Source organism: Rhinolophus sinicus, chromosome 12, assembly GCF_057876585.1.
Source record: "Rhinolophus sinicus isolate RSI-liver-muscle chromosome 12, RSI-T2T, whole genome shotgun sequence".
Taxonomy (NCBI): domain Eukaryota; kingdom Metazoa; phylum Chordata; class Mammalia; order Chiroptera; family Rhinolophidae; genus Rhinolophus; species Rhinolophus sinicus.
The window spans coordinates 37,143,777-37,158,880 of NC_142512.1; the positions used below are offsets into that span (position 1 = coordinate 37,143,777).

The 15,104-nt window shown below is 36.3% G+C and overlaps 1 protein-coding gene across 1 annotated transcript in view; it reads left to right on the top strand.

Annotated features, from left to right (window-relative positions):
* Nucleotides 1-15,104, top strand: part of SKAP1 (src kinase associated phosphoprotein 1) — a 269,771-nt gene that overhangs the window by 57,878 nt on the left and 196,789 nt on the right. Inside the window, exon 3 of the mRNA XM_019740642.3 lies at nucleotides 5,932-5,957. Within this exon, the coding sequence (XP_019596201.3) occupies nucleotides 5,932-5,957 (26 nt within the window). The remainder of the gene's footprint in view (nucleotides 1-5,931; nucleotides 5,958-15,104) is intronic.

Genomic DNA, 15,104 nt, shown 5'->3' on the forward strand with positions numbered 1-15,104 from the left:
CTCATATTTTAGACCAGATTGTAAGCTTTCTGTGGGCAGGTCTTATACTTTTGATGAATTGAAGGAACTGGGGCTAAAGGGGATACCAGCTCCCCTCCAGGGACCTTCCCATTCCTACCCAACTGTTTCTAAGGCTGGTAACCGGATCCCTGGGTCCCAGGCCTCTGATGCCTCCATCAGATGGTGCTCTTTTCCCATTTCTGCTCTTGGGTATAGCTGGCCATGTTCCCCTTTGCCACTTGCTCATTCCTTCTTCAAGGTAGTAGACGGAACACTGGTAGTAGAAAGAGAAGTCAAAATCAAGTGAATCTTCTCAAGAGAGAAAAGAGGTTATAGGAAATATCTACAGTGCACAGACAGACTATTAGCATTGTTCAGAAAGGCCATTTGCTTGGGTATAAATCAGTCTCTGCCATGTGGCTCTCTGCTCAAGGTTTGTTGCAAGAGTTTTCCTAGTCTTATCAATTTGCCATTGAAACCCTGCTCAATCAGGTGTCCATTTGAGTTCTAAGATTCCATTTCTAATGCCAGAATAACACTTCAGTGGGCCAGTGGGCTCTCAACCACAAGGTTGCCAGTTCAATTCCTCAACTCCCGCAAGGGATGGTGGGTTGTGCCCCCTGCAACTAAAGATTGAACACGGCACTTTGAGCTGAGCTGCCACTGAGCTCCCAGATTGCTCAGTTGGTTGGAGCGCGTCCTCTCAACCACAAGGTTGCCGGTTCGACTCCCGTAGGGGATGGTGGGCTGTGCCCCCTGCAACTAGCAATGGCAACTGGACCTGGAGCTGAGCTGCGCCCTCCACAACTAAGACTGAAAGAACAACAACTTGACTTGGAAAAAGTCCTGGAAGTACACACTGTTCCCCAATAAAGTCCTGTTCCCCTCCCCAATTAAATAAATAAATAAATAAATGTTTAAAAAACAACAACAACAATAACAAAACGTATACATAGAACAATGCCCACCATATGTTGAGTGCTGAATATATGCTGTTTTATTATAATTAGGAAATGGAATTATTTTTCCTTCCTAGATTATATCCAATAATATGATGATAGTTACAGTTGTCTGTCTTATTTCCTTAATTTATTATTAGAGTTCTTGTTGTGGAACTAGTTGCTAGAATTAGAAATTTGTCGGCCTCATTTACTACCTCTGTAATCATGGGCAAGTTACCTCACCTCTTGATGCCTCGGTTTCCTCCTTTATAAAATGGGTGTAATAATAAGGTTAGAGTGTGGAGGAAGTGAGTTAATATTAAATGCTGAGAACAGTGCTTAGAACAGTATGTTCAAAATATCTTGGCATTATTCTTATCATTAATATTACTATAGCTGCTGCTCATCAAGATTCCCTCAGTGTGGTGATTTCAGTTTATTTATTGTTCCTTTCTCTAAAGTTCAATTAAAGGATGTGGAGAGAAGGGTGAAAAAGGTGAAGGGGATTGACAGGTATAAACTTCAATTATAAAATAAATAAGTCACAGGGATGTAATGTACAGCATAGCAAATATAGTCAATAATATTATAATAACTTTGTGAGGTGACAAATGGATATTATACTTATCATGGTAATCACTTTGTAAGATACATATATAAGTGTCGAATCACTATGTTGCACACCTGAAACTAATATAATGTATGTCAACCATATTTTAGTAATAAAAATAAATTAATTAAAGTTCAATTAAAACCTCTTTAAGTTTAGGGGTTACCGCAGGGTAAGGGGGGTGGTCTCTCTAGAAGAGGGTAAATGGGGTCTAATATATGGTGATGGAAAGAGAACTGACTCTGGGTGGTGAACACACAATGTGAGATATAGATAATGTATTACAGAGTTGTACACGTGAAATCTATGTAACTTTACTAACAATTGTCCCCCCGATAAACTTTAATTAGAAAAAAAAACCCTCTTTAATTTAAAAACACGAATAGCAAACTTTGCTTCGCATGTAATGTAACCCTACATTTTCAAGACTATTATGTAGAGTAGACTTAATGTTATAATCTCTTATTCTTCCATTTTCATTTTTGGAAGCACAAGTAAAGATGGATTTATTTTTGACTGAATGTGAAAATAATCATCATCAATATGGTCGCAGCATTTTCTCTCTGTTCACTCTGGACTCGTCTTTTTCCAGTTCCCAAGCTCATTTGCATGGACCCGAGGATGTTGAGTGTGGATATTGCAGAGGAATGATAGCTCCCCTTTCGTATTGAAGCTGAAGCTTCAAAGAGAAGATTAAAGAAGTGTTTGTTATCTATCTGCACAGGCCTGATATGACATTCTCAGAGGCTTTTAGGATGAACACCGCTGTGTGTGTGTGTGTTTGTATGCTTTTTCTTCCATATACTTCCATTGTAGTCTTTGCCTTTTAGTTTAAAATTTCTAGTTTCAGACTTGTTGGAGTCTCTGGCTAAGGGATAATTGTTTTCAAAGTGAAGGATGAGAATTAGAAGACGTTGGCAGGATTTGACTAAAGGCCGCCTAACGAGTGTAGAATTCTCTAGTGTGGAATCATCTTCCAGAGAATGTGAGGAAGGCCACCCATGGGATATGTTTAACAAGACAAGATCAAGACCCAAGTGTGTGCAGCAGAGAATAATCCATGGCACCGTCCAGTAAGGGATGAGGTTGCTAACCTTTTGATCTTGCCTTTTTTTTTCTTTTTTTGAGGAATTTTGTAAGAGTTTATTTGAGCCAAATTGATGACATGCTGGGGGGCAAGATCTCAGATGTGCTGCAGAATAACAGTCTTGCAGCCTCTTTATGAATTTGAAATTAAGGAGGGCAGGTAAGGAAGAGTGGAGAAAGCAAGGCAGGGCTTGGATTACAGGAGAGTTAACAAGATCATGTGCTCTCTTGAGGGTTCATATCCACTTGAAGGGGTATTACTAGTAGTATTTCACAGGTGTGTTAACCTAACGGCACAAGAAGAATGGACAGGGCTGGCTTAAAGCCTTTCACTAAACAAGTTATAGGCCTGGGGCGTGACCTGACCAGCTAGGAATTTATGATCAGGTTACCCTGTGCGGTTTCTTTCTGTAGAACCCCATTTTTTGCCCACAGTTCCACCTTTAGGTCATAAATCGAAGGAAGCATTGATGACAAACCTTTTGGTTGGATAGTATGGTCTCAGAGCACTAGGGAGACTCATTCCTAGGAAGTCTCGGTATCAACGTCATCTTATTGGTCACTGGGGATGGGGCAATACCCTAACCATGGGATCTGAGTTGAGGACGAATTTTTCCCAAAAAGGGAAAGGCAGGTAAATGGAAGGCAATCTGGCCTTATGCTGGCCTTGCCTTTTAGATGTATGCTTTGTGAGGTGAGCTGTGTGGTAAGTGTGTGTGTGTGTGTGTGTGTGTGTGTGTGTGTGTGTGTGTTTCAATAGCCTTTCTTTTTAGGGTTGTTGTATAATTCATACTTAGAGTAAGAAGAGAGGGAAAAAACGTAGGATAACAGGATCGTTTTATACCTTCTGAAAAAGATGGGAACTAACGTTCCACTTTATGCTACTCCATGTCAAGTTCTACATATGACTTTTATAGACAGAAATATTTAAATACAGTGTCAAGAATAAAGCTGATTCTACTACTTAACGTCAACTAGAAAGACCTGCTACTTTATTTGATACTGTTTAATCTTTCTTCATAATCAGCCTTCTTAAGACACAGCTACTATTGGCAGAAGCAGTACTCTTAGTGTATATGAACTCACAACATCTTCTTAACTAACAAGAGAAACCAGAAAACCAGGGACACTTTACAGTAGTAGAGAAGGGAACTGAAAATATGTGTGTGAATTGGAGTGGGGATTTGGGGAAAGAGAACAAAAGAGACTGAGATCATCAATAACATATTTTACCTATTTAACAATTTGCCACGAGTTGGCCTTTTAACTTCCACTGCATGGCTGCTTTTTTTTTTTTTTTTCTGGGTCAATAAATGAAAACAACATTGGTTAGCAAAGTTCCAGCCATTGCCATCATTAACATTTTGGAAACAGGAACACGTGTGCGCACACGCACACACACACACACACACGCTCACACCCTAATTTCGGTTTTTTGAATTAGACGTTGGGTAATGATTGGAATCAGGGGCTAAGGAAGCGTCTCAAAAGAAGATGGAAAATATCAGGAAAGGATGGCAAATTGCTGATGATTAGCTGTGTTTTACAAAAAGGAGTTTTATGGAAAACTCTTCACAGAGGCCAGGTATAGTGGGAAGCTGCACTGTCTACTAGGTGGAGACTGACCCATCATACTAACACACACAACTTATTTACGGTACAGCCACTCCCATTTACATATGCCCTTACATTAGACATGGACGCCTTCTTCCCAGCTGTTGCAGCTTTCCATTTTTCACCCTTTCCTTCTCTTCTTCCCTCTTCCCTTTTCCCCTGCAGATGTCAAAGCTGTCCTGAGCTTTCCCTGCCATCTAACCCAAGTATCTTGCATCTCCCTTCACCCGATTGCCAGCCCAGAACTGTTCAGGAAAAGGAAAGGAATAAGAAAAGTCAATTGTGAGGTTTCTTCTCCGCCTTCTTTTCCTCATCTCTGATCATTTCCCACAGATTCATCTCTGGATTATGGCAACATGCTCCCCACTGATCTCTTTCCTCTCCGTTTTCTGAATTTTTATCTCGTAAAGGAATAACTTAGATACTCACTCGACTGATGTTTCTCCCTAAAGTAGCCACACCGCATTTCAGTTATGTATGTACTGGAAGACATACCATTATCACCTATGTATTATTGCCTTTTTGTTAATCTTTTTTGGGTTGTGGATTGTTCTAAGAATTTGATAAAAACTGGATTCGCACCCCCCTTCCCCGGGGCGGGGGGAATGCTCTTATGCATATATACACTCCTGAGAGGTCAAGATGAGGATATAAAAATGTTCATTCTATTTAGTGGACATTCTATTTAATGTCCACAGCAAGAATTGACATGTGGTGATTGTAAGCAAGATTGGAGTATGTTGAGGAGTGAGTGGGAGGGAGGTAAGGAAATAAAGAGAGAAACTATAGACAACACTTTTGAAAATTTTACTGTGATGTGAAGGGAAAGAGGACAGCAGATGGAGGGAGTGAGGGAGGGTGTGCTTTATTTTTATATTAGCATAAATGCTGATGGAAAGGGCCAAGTTGAGAGGAAGAGGTTGAATATATACAAGAGAAAATCAATATAGAAACAGTGTAAGGTTCCTGTGAAGGCAGGAGGAAATGGAATCCAAAGTACAAGAGACTTTTGTGGGTAGCCACCATATATAATATTGTTTCTGGGGTGGTGGGGGTGGTGGAATGCAATTTAGATTCTAAATAAGTGACTTATAAATGATCCTTTCCGCCACTGCCATTTCATTAGTTTTAAGACTTCAAGCGTTGTCAGTTTTGCCAATCATTTCCCAAAATAACAGAGGAGATGAAATGATATGGTGGGCAAGAGCCCCAAACTTGGCACAGATCCTAAAATGTTAAATGACCTTGAGAATGTGTTGGAGGGCAATGTTTTAGTTGTTATAAATGGGGGAGCCACTGGTATTTGGTGCCCAAGACCAGTGACACTGATCGTCCTGTGATACAAAGGACAGGTTGTTACAACAAAGAATTGTCCTCCTCAAAGCTGGTAGAGCTCCTGATGGGAAATCCTGACCACAGGTAGGTGACCTCTTAGGACATTGCCAGCAATATGGTTAAAATTATCTAAAGAGTTACAGTAACTTAAATGCTGCTTTCAAGACTTTGAGAACCTTTCAAATCTCACGGACAACCCTTTGATTTTTCTCAAAGTGGGTAGTAGCTTTGGCTAGTTATTGACTGTTTGGCAAGCTTTTGGACAAGGTGCTATCACTACCGTACACCAACCAAGACTGAGAAATACAGGTTTGACTTATCTCCATTCTTTTCCTTGTATTTCAGGTACTATTGGGATTTTCAGCCCCAAGGTGAGTACTCTTTGACCATTTATAGTTTTACAGTAAAAATGTAGAGATGGTATTATTTCCTTCTGTCTCTTCTAAATAAGCTTCTCCACAGAGTGGCATTAGCCATTTCTGAGGAAAGTTAGTGGAGTGTTTAATTAACCTTCACCCTGCTGGGCTCCCCTGCCCTGCTTTTTATCAACAAAAGGCTCGGATGCTTCTGCTTTCTGAATGGATTGGTGCTAGATTATTCTGTAGAAATAAAGCTATAATATGCTTTTATTCCTTGAGTTTTGTTAGATGCCAACAGGATCCACGAGTATTCAAATAAAATGGTGGCCGAGTCCATAATAAAAACCTTGGGAGGACTCCAACTCAGCTAATCCTTCATTTGCTCCAGAAATAAATTCCAGTATGTTACCTCCTCAATCACAGTGCTCTTCCACACGGCCTGCCTGTCTGGCAGCAGAGAAATGTCAGAAATGGAGCAGCGTTGAAATTCCCACTAGAACAGTGTTATCACATTTTAATACGAGCCTCACTGAAGCCTCGGTGCTTCTAATTGCTTTCAAACCATTGTTTTCCTCCTTTTGCTTGATGAACCCAGCATCTGGCATGATTCTAAAAAGTACAACAGACAGCTGTGTGCAAGATTAAAAGAAAAAAATGGACAGGATTAGAACCCATTTTTAAAAGGTTTAAAATTGGAATATCTTGTTCTGAATTCAAACAATTTGAGGAGGTGTCTCTAAAGTATATGTGTTCCTTCTTTTTCCGTACTCTCGTTGAGAATGTCAGAAACATCATTCTGAATGTTAATTATTTTATTATAAATGGAGATATAAATTTTCTCAGATAATCACAGAGACTATTTGATCATTTGATCAAACATGCAACTAGTTTTATGAACAATTTTGCTCTATAACGTTTTCACCAATTGTAAACTTTTCCCATCCTTTTTATTCTTAATACTGTCAACATACCCTGTTTTAGTGAACAGTAATACCTTAAAGAAATTTAAATTGTGAATGATGATACTAGTTTTATTAAAATTTTAATTTTCCTAGCTCACACTTTGTTTCAGTGTATTTCAAGTCTATGTAAGGGTTGTTTTTTTTTTGTAAAGCCAACTTTAAGAAATAAAAATCTTATATTTTTAAAGCTTCTTGATTCTTATAAGTTAAAGTCATACTATTTATAATATTTTAAATAATGTGATGTGTTGTTACTGTATATCTCACTGTCTTAATGCATTTATGGCTGAAAACATAGCTTCAGAATAGAGAATTATATGTGATAATGTAGCAGTTTGCTTTGCAAAATGTGAAATAATGCTATTCAGGGAATGGCCCTATAGTTCAGGGTTTAACAGATGTTAACCCAAATCCACAGGGGCCAGAACATAAATGTGAACTGGCAGAAATGAATGGAACTGTGAGGGTAGAATTAATTACCTAAAGGAGAAATAAAGAATTAGCGGCAGAGATGTGGTATAATAATATGTTGAGAAGAGAAAATAATTTTGGAGCTTAACACAAGAGACTATCTGGGGCTAAAAAGACAAAGGGCACATCTTAGCAGATCCTTATAATAGTGGCATTGCAGTAATCTTCCAGCCTAGGGCAACTTCTGCACAGCCATTCTCTCTTAGAGAGAAGGCAGAGGTAGAGCAGCCAAGGAGACAATTGGAAAGAGTTTATTTAGAACAGAAAACTGTATTTGCTTCTTGACAATGGTTGAATATATGAGCAAAGTCATTGCTCATTTGGAAGTAAATATAGGAAAAGATCAAGTAGAAAAACCCATACTCATGTGTCTTGCTCCTCCCCCTAAGACATTCTTTTTTCGAGGGGAAGAGACAGAGTATCTTTTACCTTGCCCTTTTGATCAGGTGTTAGTTGATTGTGTGCTTCAGAAACTGATATAGAATTGGTGGGAGTAATGATGTATTATAGAATTGTACACTTGAAACCTATGTAATTTTACTAACCATTGTAACCCCAATAAATTAAAAAAAAAGAATGGGTGGGAGTAGTAACAGGTCTATGTAAGTTTCTAGGACAATTCAGAATTATGAAAAGAAGAGTAATATGTAAGAAAGGGAACAGCTGGCAGAACAATTTACAAAGCCCTGGAAGACTAGGTAGTATTGGGAAGGGAGTGAGAAAAGACAGAAATGATGATCCCAAGCTTTCCTAGCATATTTTTCTTTCCTAGCATTTTTATCTATGGCAGGATCCTCTGTGCAGGAATATGATGGGATGAATTTTATTAACCCTGTACATTTGTCTAAATACACACTTGTGTTCTTCAGGATATTTGGACTAAACCAGAGTCTGGTGCCTGGAAGGAAAATGGTCCTTAACTATAAAAGATCCCTTATTTATACATCCCTTTATTACCACACATTTAAACATCTGTTTATGGTGATGATTTGGTACAATGTGCTGAAAGGGTAACCTTTAAAGAAAGATGTAAAGAAGCAAAGTTTTTCTTATCCATTATTCCCTTCAATCCCAGGTTTAACATGCTGGAGGAGTAGCCATTGATTAGTAGTAAGGAGAGTCTTGTACTTGTTCTGGAGAAGAAACTGGCATGGTAGAAAGAGCATGGATGTTGAGGCTTGACAGACCTGAGTTCAGATGCCACCTATAGCATTTAGTTAAAGGTCACGTGACCTTAGCAAGTTGCTTAATTTCTCTGAAACTCGGCTTCCTTATCTATAAAATGGGGATGTACCAGACACTGTGCTAAGTTCTTAACATGTATTATATCATTTAACCCTCAGAACAGCCTTAAATAAGTACCATTAATATACTCAATGACAAATTTGGATACTGAGACACAGAGAGGTTAAAGTCGTGCCCCTCAAAGATTCTAACTTGGTCAGTCTGACTCCATAGCATACACTCTTTTTAAAAAATATATAACAGCTTTATGGTAACATAATTCACATACCATAAAATTCACCCTTTTAAAGTATACAAGTCAGCAGTTTTTAGTATAGTCACTGAGTTGTGTAACCACTACCACCTTCTAATTTCAGAAAATTTTCATCACCCTAATAAGAAACCTCATACTCATTAGTAGTTCCAGAGCCCATATTCGTCATCACTGCATCTCACTGTCTCATTGCAGGATTGTTATGAGGACTAGTGGTAATATGGGTAAGCCCTAACACGGTACCTGGACACGGTGAACACTAAGAAAATTTATGGTAGTGGTAATGGTAATTCTTTCCCTCACATTTCTTCCCAAATTTTCTTATTGGTCCACTGTCAACTTCCTGAACAATGTTCATTAAAAAAGAATGAAAAATAGAGAAATAAAATATAATCCAAATGTTTATTACTTTAATGTAGAAGGGACATAAATGAAAGAGCTAGTTAATGAACTCAAGTATTGGAGAACATGGGAAAGTCTTTATTTTTATTTTTAATAAGACATAGATTCCTTTGATAATTTGAATCCTATTTACTTTAACAATTTTTTCTACTTAATTTTTCACTTAAAGTTACAAAGAAAATTCATTGGAATCTTCCGCAGAACATTTACCATTTCAGTAATCAGATATTTAAAAGATATTGATCAGATGTCTAAACAACAAAATTAGATTTGCCCTTTAGATATGATGATACTATCACTTTATGGCATTGAGTAAACTGATTTACTTCATTTTCAGTTTCCCCTTTTATAAAATGAGTTAATTATTGACAGTTACAGTTTAATAAAAAATTTAAATTATAAGGTATAATGTTGATCATTAAAATTTTATTGCTGTAAAAACATCTTCATGAATAGAAAAATTGCCCACCATGGATCCAGAGTCTAAAACAAATGAAATATATTTAAATAAAAATTTAAGAAAGACTATAGAAATATTGTAAGTATATATAACAAAACCACATTTTTTTGGTCCAGTGGTCACTCACATTACATTTGTGATAGTGGTAAATATGAGCCAGTGAAATTTCCTGCCAACTTGAAGATTCTTTGAGTATCAGCATGGGTAGCATAGAGGGTTTCTGAGAAAATTATTCAGTATAATATGAAAAATTTTAACTGTGTGAATATTAAAAATCTTATTTTGAAATGGCAAGCCTATATCCCTTGTCAAAGTGTCCCTAAAAATATGCTTGTCAAAAGCACAGTGCAAAGTGATAAGGAAAATATTATTATAAAGCCACATTAACTATAGATGAAAAGAGATTTAAAAGGACCTTACTTGCATCCTGAGTCAAACAAACTATAAAAAGTGCTATCTATGGGTGAATTAGAAATTTTGACACTGCCTGGATATTTTATGTTGTTAAGAAACTATTGTTAATTTTTTAGGTGTGACAGTGGTATTATGCTTATGTTTTTTTTAAAAAAGAGTCCTTATCTTACAGAGAGGTATGCTGTAATATTTAAAGATAAAGTGGTAGATGGCTGACATATTATTCAAAATAATATGGGAGGGGAGAGAAAGAAGTAGGGTGGGGCTGTAGATGAAACAAAATGAATCATAAACTGACTTGTTGAAGCTGGATGATGTATACATAGGGGCTTATTACATGATTTTGTCTACTTTTGTTCATGTTTAAAATTATCCGTAATACAAAGATAAAAGAAAAAGTAAGCCAGGTTGAGATTAATAAAAACATGACATTATTCTTTTATTTCTGTTGTGAGACCTAGTACATTAATACATAAGATACTTCATGTATCTTAGACACAAAATACATAGATTAGTGAGCTTTTTAAAAAAATTGTTTCAATTTTAATGTTTTGTGATGAAAGAGCATGAGCTTTGAAATCAGTCCTGAATTCAAATACCAGCTGCTCCTTTACTTAAGATATGTGAGCTACGGCAAGTGACATAACCTCCTCACCTACAAAATCTTGCGAATGATATCTACTTAACAGTTACTATGAGTTGTAATGAGTTATAATGAGACGATGAACTCATGAGGAGTGCTTACCACTTGGTAGGCACTTACTAACGTGGTAGCAAGTATTATTTTTATAATGTTTCAAAGTAGGGCTATGCCAGTAAACCCATGTATAGAACTTAGACAATATACGAGTATATTACACATCTTTTCTTAAAATTCATCCATTCCAGCTGAACCCAGGGGGTAGGGCCATGTAATTCACCATGTATATATGTGTGAGGTTTGCATTTAAAGGATGTGTGTGCAGGATTTTTATTGGTAGACCCTTCAAAGTTTAGATTTATGAGCTTGTTGCTCTGTAATGTCTGAGACATGTTGAATTGAAGCATGGTTGTCACTTAACTTCTCGTCCCTTACTATCACATACTTGGAGCATGTAGTTATGACAACTACAAGAAGCAAACCATTAAAGCAGCAAAGAAACACCATCTTTGCACTACAAAAAAGAGAGAAGGGTTTCCCTTTGAAGTTGAAGAGAAGTGTTTTTGAATTAATGGAGTGTACAGTGATTTTACTAAGTTTTATTTATGAAAATACTCTTTGCATTCATGCCAAAAGGTTTTAGCACAGTTGTAAGTAGGATTTATACAAAGAAACACAGCCCAAATTTATGACGTGTTTGCAAATGTAAGAAAAAGTCTGAATTTACAATATTTGTAATTTATTGTTAAGTATCTTTCCATCACTATTCCTGGAATGCTAATATTTTATAAATACAAGTGTTAGTTATGAGCCTAGAATATCCTAACCTATATTACTTTTTAAAAAGAAATCTTCTAGAATGCTTTCCATGTCTTTTGGGGATTTAATAGGGGGAAATGTACACAGGACAAATTCTCCTGCCTTTGGCTTTAGCCCAACTTTTTAGCATCAACAATCTTGACAGCTGCTTTTGTGACTTGACTTCCTTTAGGCCTTTCCCCCCTTTCCTTATTTGCTTCATTTTATACAAATTAATCTGTAGAAAGTGAATATACACACAAATTGTTTTTGAAGTTAATTACTGACTTTGATACCTTTTCAAATATTTTACTTCCTATACATCCACTGGTTGTTTTTTCTTTAAAGAGTGGAATAATGCATTTTTAAATTAATGTACTGTTTTGCAACTATTGTCAAAGACAGTAAGTTTTTTTTGTTTTTTTTTAAATCAGAAGACTCACTTTTTTTCTTAACGTTAAAATTTTCTAAGATTTTTGTGCCCTTCGTAAATGTCCTATCCTGGAGTAGATGATATTGAAACATTAGAAAAAGAATCGACTTTCATGCAGGTGAAAGAAGAAATCATTGGAATCAGATGCTGCTGTCTTCTGTAGTCCCTACACAATATATTATGTACAAGGATATTCATTATACATTGTTTGGAATAGCAAAGACTCCAAACTGCCTGAATGTCCAGCACTAGGGGACTAGTTAAATAAATTATGTTACACTCATTTAATGGAATGCTACATAGAGGTTAAAAGAACACAATACATATATATCTGTAACATGGCAAGATCTCTCCAAGGCATATTACTAAGCGAAAAGGGCAATTTGGGCAAACATTGTACAGTTTGTTTCTGTGTATATGTGTGTGTTCACGTGTGCACATGTATGAATGCACACATGCAGGTATTCTTGCTTTTATTTGTATATAGAATTTTTTGAAAGGAGACACGTGAATCTATTAACAGTGGTAATCTCTATTCAGGGGGATATTGGTATGAGTGGAAGAGAGAATCTTCATTATTTGTATCCTTTGGTACTATTTGCATTTTCACCATATGTGTGTATTATTTTTAAACAAAAAATTAGTTAAAATGAAAAATGAGATTTTTTTTTCTGATCTCAGAAAAACTTTTGCTGACATGGAGCAACCTCCAAGATAAGTGATTAAGAGGAAAAGCAGGGTACAGAACAGAACAAATACTACCTTTTTTGTAAATAAAAAAAAAAGACATGGACCACATAGACACATGTTATATTTAGATAGAAAATTCATGGAACGCCCCAGAGGCCTCCCAATGATTGCCTCTGGAGAGAAGAACTGAGAGAAGGGAGGGAAAATGTGCTTTCATTATGTGCTTTCTTGTAACATTTAAAAGTTTTGCTCTAAGCATGCTTAATTTTTTTATCTAATAAAGCTTACAAAAACTTGATACATAGTGAGCTCTTTTACAATAGAATCATGATTTAGTTTTCTGTCCAATTGAGTTTTCTCCTCCTTTACTTATTTATTAATTTTTTACACATGAATTTATGGGCAAGACCCTAATGGTGGTGTAAACTAGCAGCAATCTCTTTTGCTTAGTGATTAAGAACCAGAATTATATAGATGTGTTGAGCTGACGTATCATTTAAAAGTGAATTTTAAAATAAACAATAAAATAGTATATAATACCCATGGCCACTGATAAAAAAATACCTTCTTTATCCTCAGTCTTTTTTTTCCATATGTGGTAATTAAAAGTTCATAGAACTGCTGATTCTTGTCTTGATGGTAAAGAAAATGAAGTAATTGATAATTGATGATTTCTTTGAGTTTATTTGATAAGCCTGGGAAATTTTGTTGAGAAAAAAAAACTTATAAATTGTTTCTCTCACTATATATTATTCCTAGACCAACACAGAAAATCAGGTAAGGAGTACAGTTTCTGAACATAGAATTTTGGCATAAGAATTAATCAACTGCAGGAATTCTGCCTCTAATATATTTTCATGTTCTAGACACAAAATATTGAAATGTGTCGTTAATTTGAATACAAAAATGTTTTGGTTTTCTGCTTAAAACATTTTTGTGAGTTAGTAGGTTAAGCCCTTGGACTTGAAACCAAGAGAATTTGTTTGATATTTGGAGGCGAAATAATGTGATGGTTGAGCCCAGTTCTATTATAATGCATTAATTTTTCACTGTGCTGCTCATCAATACATAGTTCTCTCAGAAACTTGTTTAATAGCTGTTGTTTACTAGGAAGTATCACTACTACAGGGAAGGAAGTGAACAAGGGGATTAATATGATGTGTAAAATAAAGCTTCCAGTTATTGCTGACTCTTGTGAGGCTAATAGAGGAATACGTGTCCTTGTCAGCTGACATGTATGTAACACACACTTGCCAGCCTGAAAAGATCTTGATCACAATTCATCTCTAAAGGGTATTTTCCTAAACTTAAAAAGTGATACCACTTACCCTTCAAGATCTGTACACTTTACTTGTGTTAGTGATACTCTAATAAAACAAGGAAAAATAAAATTTAAAAATAAAGAGATACTCTTCCATGTGAAACTTCTGTTCCAAAAGGGAGCAAACACTGAACAGAATTATACTAGGTAGTGAGAGTTTTTGGTTGTTGATGTTGTTACATACATGTAGTTACACACTACATACATCCATAGGAGTCCTTGTTTGGGGTGGGGTCGGGTATGGGGAGGCCGAATCTTGTCACCCTTTGCTATTATATCTTTAGTGATATTGAAGGTCTATATTACTCACAGAAAAAATTCACCTTTTCTTTATCTGTAGCTATGGGATAATGTATCACAGGATTATTTTGAGGATTAAATGAGATAGTACATGAAGAGTCTTGACCCAGAGCCTGGACCCAATAAGAGTTCACTGAACTATTATATTTTTATTATTACTATAGCTGACTTTCTCCTATAAGTCAAAACACGTTGAAAATTCAGTTGAATGGCTTCATAACAAGAATCAAACCCTGGGAATACAGTGGTCCAAGGAAAACAGAACTATGAACCAATAATTTCAGGTTATGAGTGCCTGGTTGTCCTATGATAAATGCGTTCATTTCACAGTGTATTTATCCACATACTACCAAATACCGAGGTTTACATGTTTTGAATTCTGTCAAATGTCATTATTATTGAAAATATACTAACTCAGGTTCCATTTTAGTAGCAGTTGATCAGTAACAGTGGTGGATGGAATGCGTGAGTGTAAAGCCACAATGATTGCAGACAGGCTGTAATTTGCTTTATGAAGTGTGTGTTGTCATATATACAATTATCTGGTTTATATTTGTTGCTGCCAGTCCTCCAGTTTGTTAATGTCCAGGAGCGTTATGCCTTTATGTGAAACCTAAGAAGGGTTAAAAATCTCAGCATTTTCGGGGGTGGGAGGGAAAGGAGCAGAAGGGTTCACATGGTGGCTACTTCCCCCTTCCCCCCCAATTTTCTTTTTTAAGAACTAGGGTGATGCTACACACTGCAGCCCACCCTACTGGTCAAAATGAAAA